At 59.7% G+C, this 14,268-nt stretch overlaps 1 protein-coding gene across 10 annotated transcripts in view; it reads left to right on the forward strand.

Annotated features, from left to right (window-relative positions):
• The window catches only part of TXNRD2 (thioredoxin reductase 2), a 34,945-nt gene that overhangs the window by 15,865 nt on the left and 4,812 nt on the right, over positions 1-14,268 (forward strand). For 5 of the 10 annotated variants that reach the window (XM_032654251.1, XM_032654252.1, XM_032654249.1 and 2 more), the window contains exons 9-12: positions 1,855-1,874; positions 2,559-2,650; positions 4,270-4,444; positions 12,503-12,639. In XM_032654251.1, coding sequence (XP_032510142.1) covers positions 1,855-1,874; positions 2,559-2,650; positions 4,270-4,444; positions 12,503-12,639 — 424 coding nt within the window. Of the gene's footprint in view, positions 1-1,854; positions 1,875-2,558; positions 2,651-4,269; positions 4,445-6,224; positions 7,128-7,213; positions 7,690-10,736; positions 11,094-12,480; positions 12,640-14,268 lie in introns of those variants that run through there. The other 5 variants (XM_032654255.1, XM_032654257.1, XM_032654254.1 and 2 more) reach the window with 5 other exon arrangements.

A 14,268-nucleotide genomic window follows, 5' to 3' on the forward strand; every position in this document is an offset into this window, starting at 1 on the left:
TTTTGCTGTTTTCTTACTCCAGTCCATTTGAAGGGAGTTCTCTGGTTGAGACCTTGAATCCTGCATTTTTCGAAGAATAATACTTATTTGATGAATTGGGGGCAGGGTGGAGTGAAAACCAACACTGTTGACCGTCTTTCCTCTTGGAGACAAGATGAGGCCCAAGGTGACCATCAGGGCCAGTGGATGCCTGCCCGCTCTGAGGTTTCAGCCACCCATGCTTGGTCAAGGACGTCCACTGAGGCCCGGCCTGGCTGGTGCCTGTCCCCCAGATGTGCCCTCTGTTGGCGGCTCGGAACCAGTAGCCTGGGGCTGGGGGTACCATGACCTGGAGGTGGGAGTGGGGGCCCACCCCGCCACCCTACCCTGCTCCCTGCAGGGCTTGAGGAGGTGCCCAGGGACCGCAGGAACAAAACGCTTTTGCCAAAATCAGGAGACCATGTTGCTACGTTGCCTGGAGCTGGGCTGTGGGCTTCAGGCTGCAGCCACTGCCCCACCCCCCCAAGAGGGTCTGCTCTACGGAGACAGGAAGGCTCGGACGAGCAGGACAGCCCAGCAGGCGGGCAGTGGGCTCCCCGGCACCTGCATGTCACGGTTGCCCAGGCCATGGCCACCCTGAATGGGAGCACAGGGCACTGTGAGGTCCACACAGATGCTCTTCATTGGTCCTTGCATTGGGGCAGGATGTTCAAAGCAGCTCAAGCCTGTTTGCATTTTAAGTAACTCGTAGTTTCATATTTTAAAGAAAGGCTTGTCCCCTTCCCCATACACATCGAGACTGAGAGAGGGCAGATTGTGTAACGTTGAGTGTACCCACACGCAGACATGTGCATTGTGCCTATGTGTGTGTGCCTCACATGCCGAGCTCTCCCCACTCACCCTGCACAGGATGCCAGCACTCCTGTCCCGGCTCCTGAGAGGAAGCCGTATGCCAGTTGCTTCCCGCAGGGCACTGGCAACAGTATTCCCAGAGATGTGCTGCTGTTTGAAATGGAATTATATCATTAGTACCTCCTGGGATCAGAGCTGACATTTGCTTATCCATCCTTGCATCACCTCCTCTCGTTCAAAGGCTGAGGGGTGATCTGACAAGCCCACCCACACGCCGCCCGGGCTGGGAGTCTCCGCTCTGTGTTCAGTTCTGTTCACGTGTACCTGTGTGCGTGTGTGTGTGTGTGTGTGTGCACGTGTATGCATGCAGGGTGTGTGCAGCTGAATAACAGGAGAGGATCTGCTGGGTCCCAGCATCCTGTGTCCCTCTCCCAGGCTGCCCTTGCCCGGGGAGCTGACTCTCCCAGCCACAGGCCTGTGTGCAGTGGGGCTGGGTGGGCATGGGGTGGGCCGTCTGCCTGGGCCCCATGGTCCCAGAGTGTTCTGCCAACAGACAGGGCTTCCAGGAGCCGCCCCTCGTCTGGTGCCTCCCCGTCTGTTTCCAGCCTGGCTGCAGGAGGTCCAGAGGAACCCAAGGCAGAACTTTCCTTAGGAGAGAAGGAAAACCCTCCTGCTTCTTCTGACTGGGCTTCGTCCATGTTTGTCCCGCCTCCAGTTCCATCCCCGGGACGTGCTGTTTTGTCCCTGGCCACTCATTCCTTCGCCACCAGGCAATTTCCCAAACCAGCAGCTCTGTCTGTCATTCACAGCTGGAGCTCTGGGAAGTGGGTTTTGTACATTGGGACAGCCTGTTTGAACAGTTAGCCGCAGGGACTCCGCAATAGTGACATGTCAGCTGACAGGCACCCTGCATGAAGGCTTCAGGGCCCCGTCCCCCTCAGAGCCCCACCAGGGACGGCTGCGTGCATCATGGCGGCCACGTGTGAGACTCAATTTCTCTCTCTCTGTCCATCTCTCTTACAGGTTGGTGGTTGGGGCCAGCTGTATCCTTTGCTGCGTGCAGGTGACAGACAGATAGACAGCTGTGTTCACCATCCTGAGAGTGGAAGCTTGGGCCCCAGGCCCACCTCCCCGCCTCACTGCACTCTCTCCCATGGGGCTTGCCCTCTGCCACCTGGAACCAGGCACTTACAGGCACTTACAGGCCCACTCAGGGCGGATGACCTGTGCTCGAGGGACAATTTGAGGTTGACCTTTGAGGCTGGGGCTTCCTGGAGGCTCTTCCTGAGTCACTCGCTGGCTGGGCAGCTGGACACAGCCGTGAGGCAGACGGTCCTCCCTGGAGAGCAGCCCCACTCAGGCCGGTTCCTTAAGGGGGAGCAGTAACTCCAGGGAGGGTGGAGGGTGTGTCTGCAGGAAAATGGAGACACTGAGGTCTGGGCACATCTCCTGTCCTTCACCACACAGGCCCCTTGGTTAACCTCCAGGGAGTCTGGACAGAGGCCCCATGGAGGCAGAACCCGCCTGGCCTGTGGGTGCTGAAGGGAGCCTCCACCTTGCCCTGGACGTGTGTTTGAGAGATGGGGGTGGTGGGGAGAGTGTCTCTGTGGCCAGTGTTGGAGACTCTTCTGGGCTGCTGGGGACTGGTGGAGACGGGGGCTGCTGGCGGAGGCACCGGGGGTCTTGCTGCCTAGCTTCCGTTAGCGTTCCTTAGCCTGCTCTGGCAGACGTGGCCCTGGAGTGTGCTGGCTTCCTCACTGGGCTCGGCCTGGATACCACTGTCATGATACGCAGTGTCCCTCTCCGGGCCTTCGACCAGGTAATGCCGGGCCGGTGTCCCCTCCACCTGTGGCCCACCTGGGCAGGTGCAGGTGTGGGCTGGGAGCGAGGTCTCAGTCTTTAGAAACTGGCCCTTGAGTCGAATGAGGAGATTGTTGGCAAAATAAACACCTGCCAGCGTATTGCAGCAAGGGTCAGCACGTGGGGAGTGTGGCAGGGACCAGAGGGACACTGTGGGCACGCTGGCCAGCTCATGGGCCATGAGGTCAGGTCACCCAATAGTAAGCGGCCGGTGTGTGTGGGCAGAAGTGCTGTCCTTGCTTCCTCGCTGAGCCCCCTGAGGTCCGAGGAGCTCCACTATCCAAGGGTAGCATGGACAGGGAGCTGGCGGCAGCTGGTGAGGCCCTGGGTGACCGTCACGGGAGATGGTGGCCCGGCCACCATGGACTGGAAAGACGTGATGCTGAGCCAGGCCACTGCAGCCTCGCCACCTCCCCGTCCACCGCACGGGGCAGCACTGGCCCTGGGGCGCAGACTCTCTCCCTGATGGTGGACGTGCCCACGTAACGAGCGTGTGGAGTTTTTTTTTAAACCAAAAACCCTCCGAGGAGATGTCACTTTAAAATCCAGGTCTGGGTTGTCATTGTCAAGACACCAGGCTCCTGGTGCCCTGCAGAAATGGGCACTGTCCATTGCACAGCTCTGGGGCAGTGCACCCCTCGGTCCTGTCACCTGCTCAGTACACACGCCCGAGCACCTGTCACGGGGACACATGTCCAGGGAAGGCCTCGAGCCTCATGCTGGACGCAGGTGGAGATGGGGCCCGAGAGGCAGAGGCCCGCAGGGACGTGGAGAAGGGGGCCAATGAGGCTGAGCTGGAGAGCCCGGTTGGCGGGTGGTCATGGTAGCAGGAGAGGGAGAATCTGCATGTGGCTGGCACACAGAGACGGTGGGGTCACCAGGCTGGAGTCGGGGGAGCGGGGGGAGAGCAGGCTCCAGGTGAGGCCTTGTAGCCTGCCCACCTGTTCCTGGGGCAGAGACAAAGCTCCTCATGCTGGGGTGGCCCCTGAGTCAGGAGAGTTAAACAGTGACTTGTATTTTCTCTTGATGGCTTGTTCGAGCCCCCACCGTGGCCCTGGGGGCACAGCTGCCTGGGCTGGGAGGGAGGAACCCCCTGCAGCGCCTCCTCATGCCGTGCCACCTCCCCTAGCAGTTCTTGGTGGGAAGCGAAGGTGCCCACCTCCACTCCCAGCTACCCCACTGCTGACCCCAGCCGGGGGGCCAGGCAGGCAGAGCCCGGGAGAAGGGGTGCATCTCTGCCATTTCAGTGAAGACTCAATTAACTAACATCTAAAGAGAGTCCAGAGATCACGTGCACCCTAACCGAGGGGCTTGGGTCCTCAGATTTGGAGGGGGTCGGGGTGTCAGAGGCTCTCCCGGCTCGGCCCTCAGCTCCGTGGAAAGCAGGGCACTCGGAGCGGGGCGGCCTGTGTGAGGCATCCTGGAAGAAGGCGTGGGGCCCTGACCTCTTCCATTGGACAGACTCCCCTGGGGCCCCGGACCTTTTCAGGCTGTAGGCCCAGGTCCTCTCCACAGGCCTCAGCAGTGACACTCCCACTGCTGCCCGGTCCTCAAGGCATGTCCTCTTGTGCTTTGCAGCAAATGGCTTCCTTGGTCACAGAGCACATGGCTGTTCACGGCACCCGAATCCTGAGGGGCTGCACCCCCTTGAGGGTGGAGAGGCTCTCAGATGGGCGACTCCAGGTCACCTGGGTGGACCTCGCCTCCGACAAGAAAGACACAGGCACCTTTGACACCGTCCTGTGGGCCGTAGGTAAGGATGCTCAGGACCCCGTGCTCCTGCGTGCACTCGGGGACCAGGTGCTCCTACGCACACTCGGGGGACAAGGCATACTGCCTTCCCCTCCATCGGGCATCTTGGCCCCCTTCTCGCCACTCCTGGCGCTCGTCACCCTGCTGGCTCTGGGGTGGGGGCTGGACAAAGGCCATGAGGTGGCCCTGACCAGCCTCGCTCCTCCTCCGTCCGAGCACACTGTGCTCTCCTGGTCTTTCTTCCCCAGCACTCCTCGTACTGGAAATGAAAACCAAGGAAGAGCTGTGGATGGTGGGTCGCAGGCAGCTGGGTTTTCGTCGGGGAGACTAGTTAGTCCTATGGGTGGTTTATCGAGGCCTCGCGTACGTTTCCTACTAACTTTAAACCTTGGTGTAGATGTGTTTTTTTAGTAAATTAGACTTGTTTTCCACTATAGCTTCAAGATAGCTGTTTATAACATACAAACGATAACGGAGTTTTTACCTTTTTTTAACTGTTTTAACGTGTGAGTAAGATAAAATTTACTATCTTGGGCTTTCCTGGTGGCGCAGTGGTTGAGAGTCCGCCTGCTGATGCAGGGGACACGGGTTTGTGCCCCAGTCCGGGAAGATCCCACATGCCGCGGAGCGGCTGGGCCCGTGAGCCATGGCCGCTGAGCCTGCGCATCCAGAGCCTGTGCTTTGCGACGGGAGAGGCCACAACAGTGAGAGGCCCGCGTACCGCAAAAAAAAAAAATTTACTATCTTAACCATTTTTAAGTGCTCTGTTCAGTGACATTAAGTACATTCACACACCACCCTCCACCTCCAGAACTTTTCATCATCCCAAATGGAAACTCTGTCCCCATCAGATAACCCCCCACCCCCTCCCAGGCCCTGGCCCCCACCCTCCTACTTTCTGTCTCTGTGACTCTGATGACCAGGTCCCTCAAGTGAGTGGGACCCTACAGTGTTTCCCTTTTTGTGTCTGACTTAGTTCACTGGCATTGTGTCCTGGAGGTTGTCCGTGTCATAACCTGTGAAGGTGGGCAGTGCTGCATATGGCACACTAGGCTCATCCAGGCATTTGCCAGTGGACACTTGGGTTGCTTCTGTCTTCTGGGTGTCTTGGAAAATGCTGCTGTGGACAGTGGCATGCAGAAACCAGCTGCTGTTAATACGTGAACGTAATGGAGATGCGAATGTAATGGAGACGTGTAGCTTCTAGCCAGCTTCTTGTTGCTTCTGACGCGTCCCCCTGGCTGCCTTCAGCTCTGTGGGTCATCTAGTGTTGGGAGTGGGTGTCCTCCCGGCCTTGCCAGAAATCACACTTTGCAGATTTGCAAAGGCAGCGTCTAGTGATAGGGCAGAGGCCCCGGGCCTTTCCCAGCAGTGGGCTGGCTGCCACCCTGCCTCCCGTGCCCCGAGAGGCATGGGTCCACCTGTTTGTGGGGGTGAAGGCCGAGCAAGCGTGGCCATGCAGAAACGGCTTGTTGGTGACCTTGTCGGGCACACTCCCTCCCAGGCTGGGCCCTCCCTGCACCCGGCTGCCCCCACGGAGAAGGGGAGAGTGGATTTGGGGGGCCCCTGCCAGGGCTGGGACGGTCAGCCTAGAGAGGAATGGGCTTTGAGGGTGGAGCAGAGAGCGCAGGCGCTGCGAGGGGCTCCCCACAGAGGGGCTGCGGGTCCTGCTCCCGAGGGCGTGTGGGCTCACCTGCCGGGACACCCACCTGCCTTGGTGCCTGTGGCCCGTGGGCTTGGGACCCTTTTTCCTGATCTGTCAACTTGCATTTTAAATGTAGGGACGGTCAGTGTCTTCGTTCTCCCGTGTTTCCAGCCCGTGGGTCTCTCCGTACTGAGCCCGGTCACTCGTCCCCCATCTGGGCCTGGGCTCTGAGTCCGTGTGGTCGTCAGACTTGTTGTCCGGCTCCACAGCACTCGGCGAGTGTGCCGAGCCCGCGGAGGGCCTGTCCCCCAGCGTTTGTCCACCCCGGCTTCCCAGGCCCCCACGTCCCCGGAGGTGGGCCCGGGGGGCAGCGCCCTTCTGAGAAGCTGAGGTGCTCAGAGTAGTGGGAAATCAGAGCATGAAACTGCGGAGGAGTCAGCGATTCACTTCTGAGGAACAAGGCAAAGATCTGAAATGCCCGGAGTGAACTTACTGCCTCTTGACCAAGATCCGCTAAATTACCAGAGGAAATGTTCTTGACCAAACTGTAAAAGTAAATCTTACGTAGGTTTATTTTGATGAACGCTACTCAAACCCAGAAACATAAACTGATTGTTATTAATTTAAAATCCGTTCTAACTGGCGAGGTGGCTGGTTCCCCCTCCCACTTGCACCCCATCCTCCCACTTGGTCCCCAACGCCTTTGTACTGAGGCGCGGGCCTGCACCCAGATGCCATCAGCTGAGCCCACGCTGCTGGCAGCAGCCAGAGGGTGAGGGGCCGGGCCCTCGGAAAGCCTCATGGTCCTCCCAGTGTCCAGACGACCCTGGTGGGCGGCAGGCAAGGCCCCGGGAGCCCTCCCCAACTGGTTTTGTTTTCTGTATTTTCAAAAAGAGCATCCCCCAGACAGTCTGCCGGGCGTGATTGATGCTGGGGGTGGAAGCTTTTCACAGTCCTTGGCCTCTGACCTTGCTTTCCGAGGCGGCGCTGCGGTGGCGGGTTCCTGGCACGCCTCCTGGGTCTGCATGGGCAAGTGCTGGCGGGGCCACTGCTCCCACCAGGTTTTGTAAACATTCAGGAACCATTTCCCAGTTTAACAACCGGGAATGTTCTCCGCCTGTTTAGCAGGTAAGCCTTGAGCCAAGCGTTATTTCTACTTGCAACAAAGGGTGATCCTGGAGGTCAAAATACAACGACCTGGGCGGCACGGCTGAGGAGGCAAAGAGCTCGCAGACTGTAGGTCTGCCCAGACGCCAGTGCTGCATCCACACCGGCTGGACTTGACATGTTAAAAATGAAAAGGGAAAGATGCACCTCATGCCCTGTGGACTGTCCACGTGGACGGCCTTGGCCACAGCCGACGAGGCTCGCAGATGCGGGGATGGGACGTGGGCCCTGCAGTCTGCCAGCCTCTTCCTCGGTGCAGCCTTGATCTCCACGTGGTGGATTAAACACATTAGCAGCTAAAGCAGTTAATTGCTGTGCAGGGGGCCGGCTCATTGTTTGTCTGTGAATCACCCACCCACACCAGGTGTCTTAGATAACAGGCTGGGAACTCGCAGGAGGAGGATTTCCTGTCTGCAGATGTGCCGATTACGGTGCTGAGTGAAGACAGTCAGCCCGCCTGCCGCAGGCTCGTGTTCACCCGCACAGTTAACCACTTGTGGCCTGGAGCCTGGCTGTGGTGGTGGTGGGGGGGTGGGGGGCGGGAGCAGGACTGGCTGGCCCTGAGTGGACACCTCCGAGCAGGAACCCTCAGCTTCCTTGTAGCTTCCTCTTATTTTAAAGAATGGCTGGAGCACCATGACCTCGGAAAAACCAGGAGCTGAAACGGTCCCGGGCCCCTCAGCATCTCCAGCCTCCAGGGAAGGATGAAGGCTCTGGAACGTCCATCCCTGGGCCACAGGAGCCCTGCCCAAGTTGGAAGAGCCCACCCAGGTGGCCACTGTTACGGGGCCCAGAGTGCCTGCCTCGAGACAAGGCAGGGGGAGTCAGCCCATGAAGCCATCTCCTCTTCTTCAGGCTTTGTCTTAGCAAAAAGCCATTGCCGTTTACCTGTGTCACGTTTGAGCCTCAAACGTGGGAAAAGGGAGCTCGTGAGATCTGGCTCAGGACTGGAGGCCAGTTTCCCAACAGCACCCAACGACCACACTGAAGCCCTTGGGCCCGAGGACACAGTGATGGGGGCCCGAGGTGCCCAGGATGCCTGCAGCCGGGGCCCCTTCTCCGTCCAGGGCCGCCTCTTGGAGGTTGGGGAGGAGCTGGTAGTCTGAGCACAGATGCAGCCTGGTTCGGCCAGCTTCGGGCCAAGGCTACCAGGCCTGTTCCCTGGGACCGTGTCTTGCTGTGGTTGCGGGAGACCCTTGTGTGGCTGTGTTCTCTTAGGTGGGGACCCCACAGTGGCCTGGCTGTGCCCCCTGGGAGGGTCGCCCAGGGTGGGTCCCTGCCTCCCGGCACTTTGCCTGGGCTGCCTGTGCACCCTCGCTGTGGTCTGTCTGACCACAGCCTGTGCTCACCATTCACACTCCTGCCGGCACTTAAATCTTCCCTCGTTACACGATCCCCCTGCTCGTCGGGAAGTGTGCTCCAAGGAGGCATGAAGTTGGAGGGAATGCCCGTCTTCCTGTAACGGGAGGCAAGGGGCACGTGAGAGGACGTGTATCTGGTTGTCTGCGTCCCCGTGTGCTGAGGAGCAAGTAGCCATGACCAGCTGGTGGTTCTCCCAGTGCGACCAGGGGAGGCTGGACTGGCCCGGCCGCATCGAGCACTCTCGGGCGCAATGCTGCCCTGGGTGTCCTGGGCAGTCGGCGCTGGGAGGGAGGGCCATCCCAGTTTCGAGGCACCAGAGCTCACACAGTCCCCCCGAGGGACTCCGGCCAGCAGGCGAGGGGCAGCTCCAAGGGCAGGGTGTGTGGACATCGCCTCCAAGGAGGAAGCCGGGTGTCTGCTCGTACGTGGAGTTCTAGTGTTCTCGTCGTTTGTAATAAGCACGGCAGCGAGTCACGTGGGTTTTAAGGAAGAAACTCTTACAAGGGAAGAGAATCACGAGGATGCGTATAAATGAATGAAAAGGGCAGTATCGGACATTCTCAAGAGCAGATACAGCTAATTTAACATGTGGCCAAAAAAACACCGAATTTTACTAGTAGTCAAAGAAGTGCAAATTCAGTCCTCACAGTCCCCCCTCCACCGCCCTGCAAATGAGCAGAGCCCACTGCCACTGAGGAGGGGGCAGCCCTGCCTGCGCCCCGAAGCCCCCCTGAGGATGCCATCCTTATCCTGGGGGCCCACCAACCCCGTGCAGGGCGAGGAGCAGGCAGCCCGCGTGCCGGACAGGGCAGTGTGTGACCGTGACATGCAGGGTGACCGGGACAGGCCTCCACCAATCGTGGGAGGAGCACTACCTGCACACAAGGTGCGAGGGAGGCAGTCGGAGAACGACGTGACCGTTGCCATGTAAGCCCAGCTTGGGCCTGAGCTGGCGCCCGAGCGACCAGCCACTGGGTAGCCCCCCGGACCCCACACCCGTTCTCCATCTTCCTCTGGGGCTCTGGGCCTGAGCTGAAAGGGAGGGCATGACCCCCTGCTCTGAGCACGAGAGGGCAGCGCGGCAGAGGGCGTGGGCCTGTCCCTCCCTGTGTGACCCCTGTCGAGGGCTTGCCCACCCCAGGCCTCACCCGCAAGGCCCAGCTTCCAAGCCCTGAGGTGCCCGCGGCTGCCCCTGGGGCTTCGCCTGCTCCAGCCCCTCCCTTCCTTCACTCTTCATTCTGGAAACGTCAGTGGAGTGCCTGCTGCATGCGGCCTGTTCTTCACTGTACTGCCCCCCACCCCCCATCAACCATCCATTTATTCTTTTTACCAGTGGCCTGGCTCACACATCCCACATACTTTCCAAGTTCATGTATGCAGAACGTCCTAAAAAATCCTGGCTTCAAAATGGACTGCAGAGGCCACCTAACTCCAGCATATGTTACCGTCTCCTGTTACTACTTTCAAATTTATCTTTATTTCCTTTGGGATCTGGGATATGGTTTGCTGGCATCTGCAAGGTGTATAGTTACCATGGTTACCACAGGCGCAGGAGGAAGCACTCTTGACCTCCTGTGACCAGCCAGGCAGGGGTGCAAGGGAGAGCCTGGGACAGCATGGCCGGCGTCAGAGCAGCTGGTCCAAGTGCTGCCGGCTTTGCCCTTGGACTCTCCAGCCCCAGCCCAGAGTGTCACCAGGAGGCGCAGGGCCCGGGGGCCTGGAGAGGAACCTGAGGACTGAGCTATGAGCCCCTGCATAAGGGGCTGTCGCCCACTAAGCCCATGCCCTCCAGTCCTGCCTGTGGGGCCAGCTCCCTCCTCTCTGGGAGCACAGTCCAGTCCCCTCCCAGGTGCCCATTGGGTCCCCAGGCACCTTGGCAGGATGCTGGGCAGGCGGCAGGTCCCACTCTGCACTCATGGGTCTCCATCAGGACCATAGGGCCAGTACTGGTGCCGTCAGAAGGTGGGGCCCTCCTGGCCTTGCACTACCCGTGTCCAATCTGACGGCGAAGGGCGCCAGCCCTCAGCCCCCGATTCCTGGGGCCGAGCCGAATGCAGAGGCCGGAGCCATCCGCTCAAGAAGCAGGCTTAGCTGAGCCTGTGTTTTGACTTCCCGCCAGGAGAGCAGCTGGAGACTTAAGGCTCCCCTCCCCGGGCTCCACCAGCCACCACCCAACCTCTGGGGCCTGAGCCATGGAAGCTGTGGGAACTGTGCCTTTGAAGCCATGCGTCCTGCCGTCGGGATCCCCCAGCCACGGTGACAGGGGCCACCCGCTGCCTGCCTGGGGTCGGGCAGGAAGAGTGGCCCTTGCCGCCCTGGCTCGACAAGGCCACATCGTCTGAACTGGGAGAGAAAGGGTGGTGAGGCAGCTCAGCTGTGACGGGGCCCAGGCTGTGAGCACACGGAGCCGGCAGTGCCTGGCACTTCCCCTCCTGGCCTCTCCCCCAAGAGCAGGGTTCGTGCGCTGACTGCCTGCAGGGATGGGTGGGTGTGCAGTGCAGGCCCTGGAGGTCTCGGAGCTGGGGCTGCCCGGGGAGTGGGGGGGGTGAGGTTGCGCGCACTGTCTGCCTCCTTTGGGTCAGCTCGTGCGCCATGGGTGCCAGGGGAACGGCCGCTGCCAGATGTGGGGACACGAGGCCACAGCCTGGTGGCAGAGAGAGGTAAACCCACGTGGAGCACCGTCCTGCCTCGCACAAGCTGCAGGAGGGGTGTCTTGGTGGGGGCGGAGGCCAGTCCGGGGGGCCACGTGGGGACCCTGAGACACCCCTGCCGGGAAATGCACACAGGGGATGGGGCCCCAGTGTCTGTGAGGCCTGGGTCCTGTTTCCGACTTCCTCTTGCGCTGATGCCTTCAGAGGCTGCAAGGTCCTGTTGGGCTGAGCCTGCGATCATGCTGATCCTTCCTGTCCATCACTCCACCATGTGGCCTGGGGTACCTGGCCCCTCGGAGTCCGGCCCCTTCCGCGGGGAGGGGCTTAGGGGTCACGGTCTGGGGCTGGGGGCACATCGCCCTCGGTTACTGCTGCTTCTACACCATTTCTGTGGTCAGAGCCAGGAGCCTTGTATTTTTTAAAAATCATGAATTTCCAATTCAAAGTTGACGTTACGGAGTTTGAACCATCCTCTTTGAGTGACACGTAGGACCTGTTAGTATCTTCACTTGTGGGGACGTGACCCTTGGAGGTACAGTTCCAATGTGGGTTCGCAGGGTCTCCCGAGTTGTCTTTCCATGTGTTCTGTTACAATAGGCCCCTTTGTTTTAGGTTGTTTACAGGTTATAGGGATTTTTTTCCATGCTTAATTTTACTTTTTGAATATGTATACGTATAAACTGTGTATATGTTTTTTTTGTTTGTTTTTTTTTTGCAGTACACGGGCCTCTCACTGTTGTGGCCTCTCCCGTTGCGGAGCACAGGCTCCGGACGTGCAGGCTCAGCGGCCATGGCTCACAGGCCTAGCCGCTCCACGGCATGTGGGATCTTCCCGGACTGGGGCACGAACCCGTGTCCCCTGCATCGGCAGGCAGACTCCCAACCACTGCGCCACCAGGGAAGCCCTGTGTATATGATTTAAAGAAACAAAATTGTATCATAGGATGTGTTTAGGAGGGTCTTGTTGCTGACTCTCCATCCACCCCATTTCCTCCCCATTCCTGCTCCGTCCTTTCATTGAGTCTATGCAGGTGTTTGTGTGTGCACATGTATACACACGTGTGTGTGTACGTACATACATGTGTGAGCACGTGTTTGAGGCTCTTGGCACTATTGGTGCTTGATGTCTTACCAATTCTAAGTGGACATTCTGAGAAGGGTTTTAAATAAAACAAGGAATCTTGGTCAGAACCACTAACGAAAACCTCCCAGCCTTGCTCTTTGTGTCCTTCAGGCCGAGTTCCAGAAACCAGAGGTCTGAATTTGGAGAAGGCTGGTGTGCGTACCAACCCCAACACTCAGAAGATCCTGGTTGACGCCCAGGAAGCCACCTCCGTCCCCCACATCTATGCCATCGGAGACGTGGCGGAGGTACGGCCTGCGCCACTGCCTGCCCCCAACCCGTTCCCCGACCCTGTACCCCCGCCTTGTGGCTCACAGGGGCTCTGCGCTGAGCCCCAGGAGGACTTGGCATCACCCTCGCCTCCATGCTCCTCCTCTCTGTGGACGGGTGGGCGGACAAGGGGGCACCGTCCACAGATCCTGCCGTGAAGCTCCTCACGGGTCAGCTCTGAGGGATGGTGTCTGTTTGCACACCATGGAGTGGCCTCGACCCCCTGGCCTCGGTTTACCTCTGATCTTGGGCGGTCCGCACTCCCATGAGCCCGGCTTGGGAGGCATCGGTCAGTGGCCCCCCTTAAGGGCCCAGCAACACCGGGGGCTGCTCAGCTATGAGCCCCGGCGCCTCAGGATCAGTCAACCTGTCCTGCACACGTGCATCGTGTCCCGAGGAGGGCAGCCAGGGCAGGGTCCCAATCATAGGCTGGGCCCCCAGACCTAGCAGGCCTCTGCACGGTGCCGCCCCAAAGCGCCACGAACTGGATGGTCAGAACAGCAGAATTTGTTCCTTCCTGTTCTGGAGGCCCAAAACCCGAGGTCAAGGCATCAGGGCTGTGCTCCCTCCTCTGGGGAGGACCCTCCTCGCCAGGTCCAGCTTCTGAGGCCCCAGGTATCTTCACAAGCATCTCCTCCGGGGCCTGCCTGTCCCTGGATTTGGGGCCACCTGAATCCAGGCTGACCTCATGTCAATCCTCACTTTAATTATCCCTGTAAAGACCCCAACTTCCCAGGAGGGCACAGTCTGAGGTTCTGGGGGGATATGAGTTTGGGGGTGCTGTGAAACCCACCGTGGTGTTAGTTTATGTTTATTCTTCACACATTGAGCACCAGGCACTTTTCTGGGTTCTGGGGTCACTGCAGGAACAGACAGAAGTCCCAGCCCTCATGGAGGTGATGTTCTGTCACAGTCACAGATGACAAGCAAATGAGCTATTTCAGGTGTCAGGAGATGCTCAGTGTGGGGGTCAGAAAGGTGGCGGTCGTCATCCATGCTGTGGGACGGCCCCTCCCTCCGCCTCCCCAGCCTCCGCTGCAGCTTGTGATAGGTGGGGGGCTTCCAGAGAGCCTGGCACACACGTGGAGACGGGGGGGGGTGGGGCGTGGGGAGGCCATGCACGGCTGGGCCTCCCTTTGTTCCCGAAGGGCCAGCCTGCTCATCTGGAGACAGTCTGTCCTGCACTACAGCCTGGCCCCGGTGTCCCCATTGTACCAGAGGGGCCGCCCCCGCCGTGGCCAGCGCTCAGATGGGAGCCAGTTGGCTGTCGCTTGAGCCTCGAGCCCCCCCATGAACCCAGGCTCATGAGATGCTGTGTGGGAAACAGCCCCCTGTGTCGCGACCACGGGGACAGCCTGCTGGGTGCGTCAGAGCTCCAGCCGCTCCCCCCGCTGGGTCATCTGGCCACCTAGTCGACCCATTGGTGTGGACGAGGCTTCATGCTTGCTCACTGCCCTGGGGACCTGGCCGCTTAGCTGGGCAGTGCTGTGTCTTAAAACACTCAGCCTGCTCCCTCAGAAAGGTCACTCTGAGCAGCAAGAAGCGTTAACCCCCAGGGGTCTGGCGAGGGGAGGCCGTGGTTCAGGGAGACCTCGTGTGCCGTGTGG

The sequence above is a fragment of the Phocoena sinus genome, chromosome 14, assembly GCF_008692025.1.
Source record: "Phocoena sinus isolate mPhoSin1 chromosome 14, mPhoSin1.pri, whole genome shotgun sequence".
NCBI lineage: Eukaryota > Metazoa > Chordata > Mammalia > Artiodactyla > Phocoenidae > Phocoena > Phocoena sinus.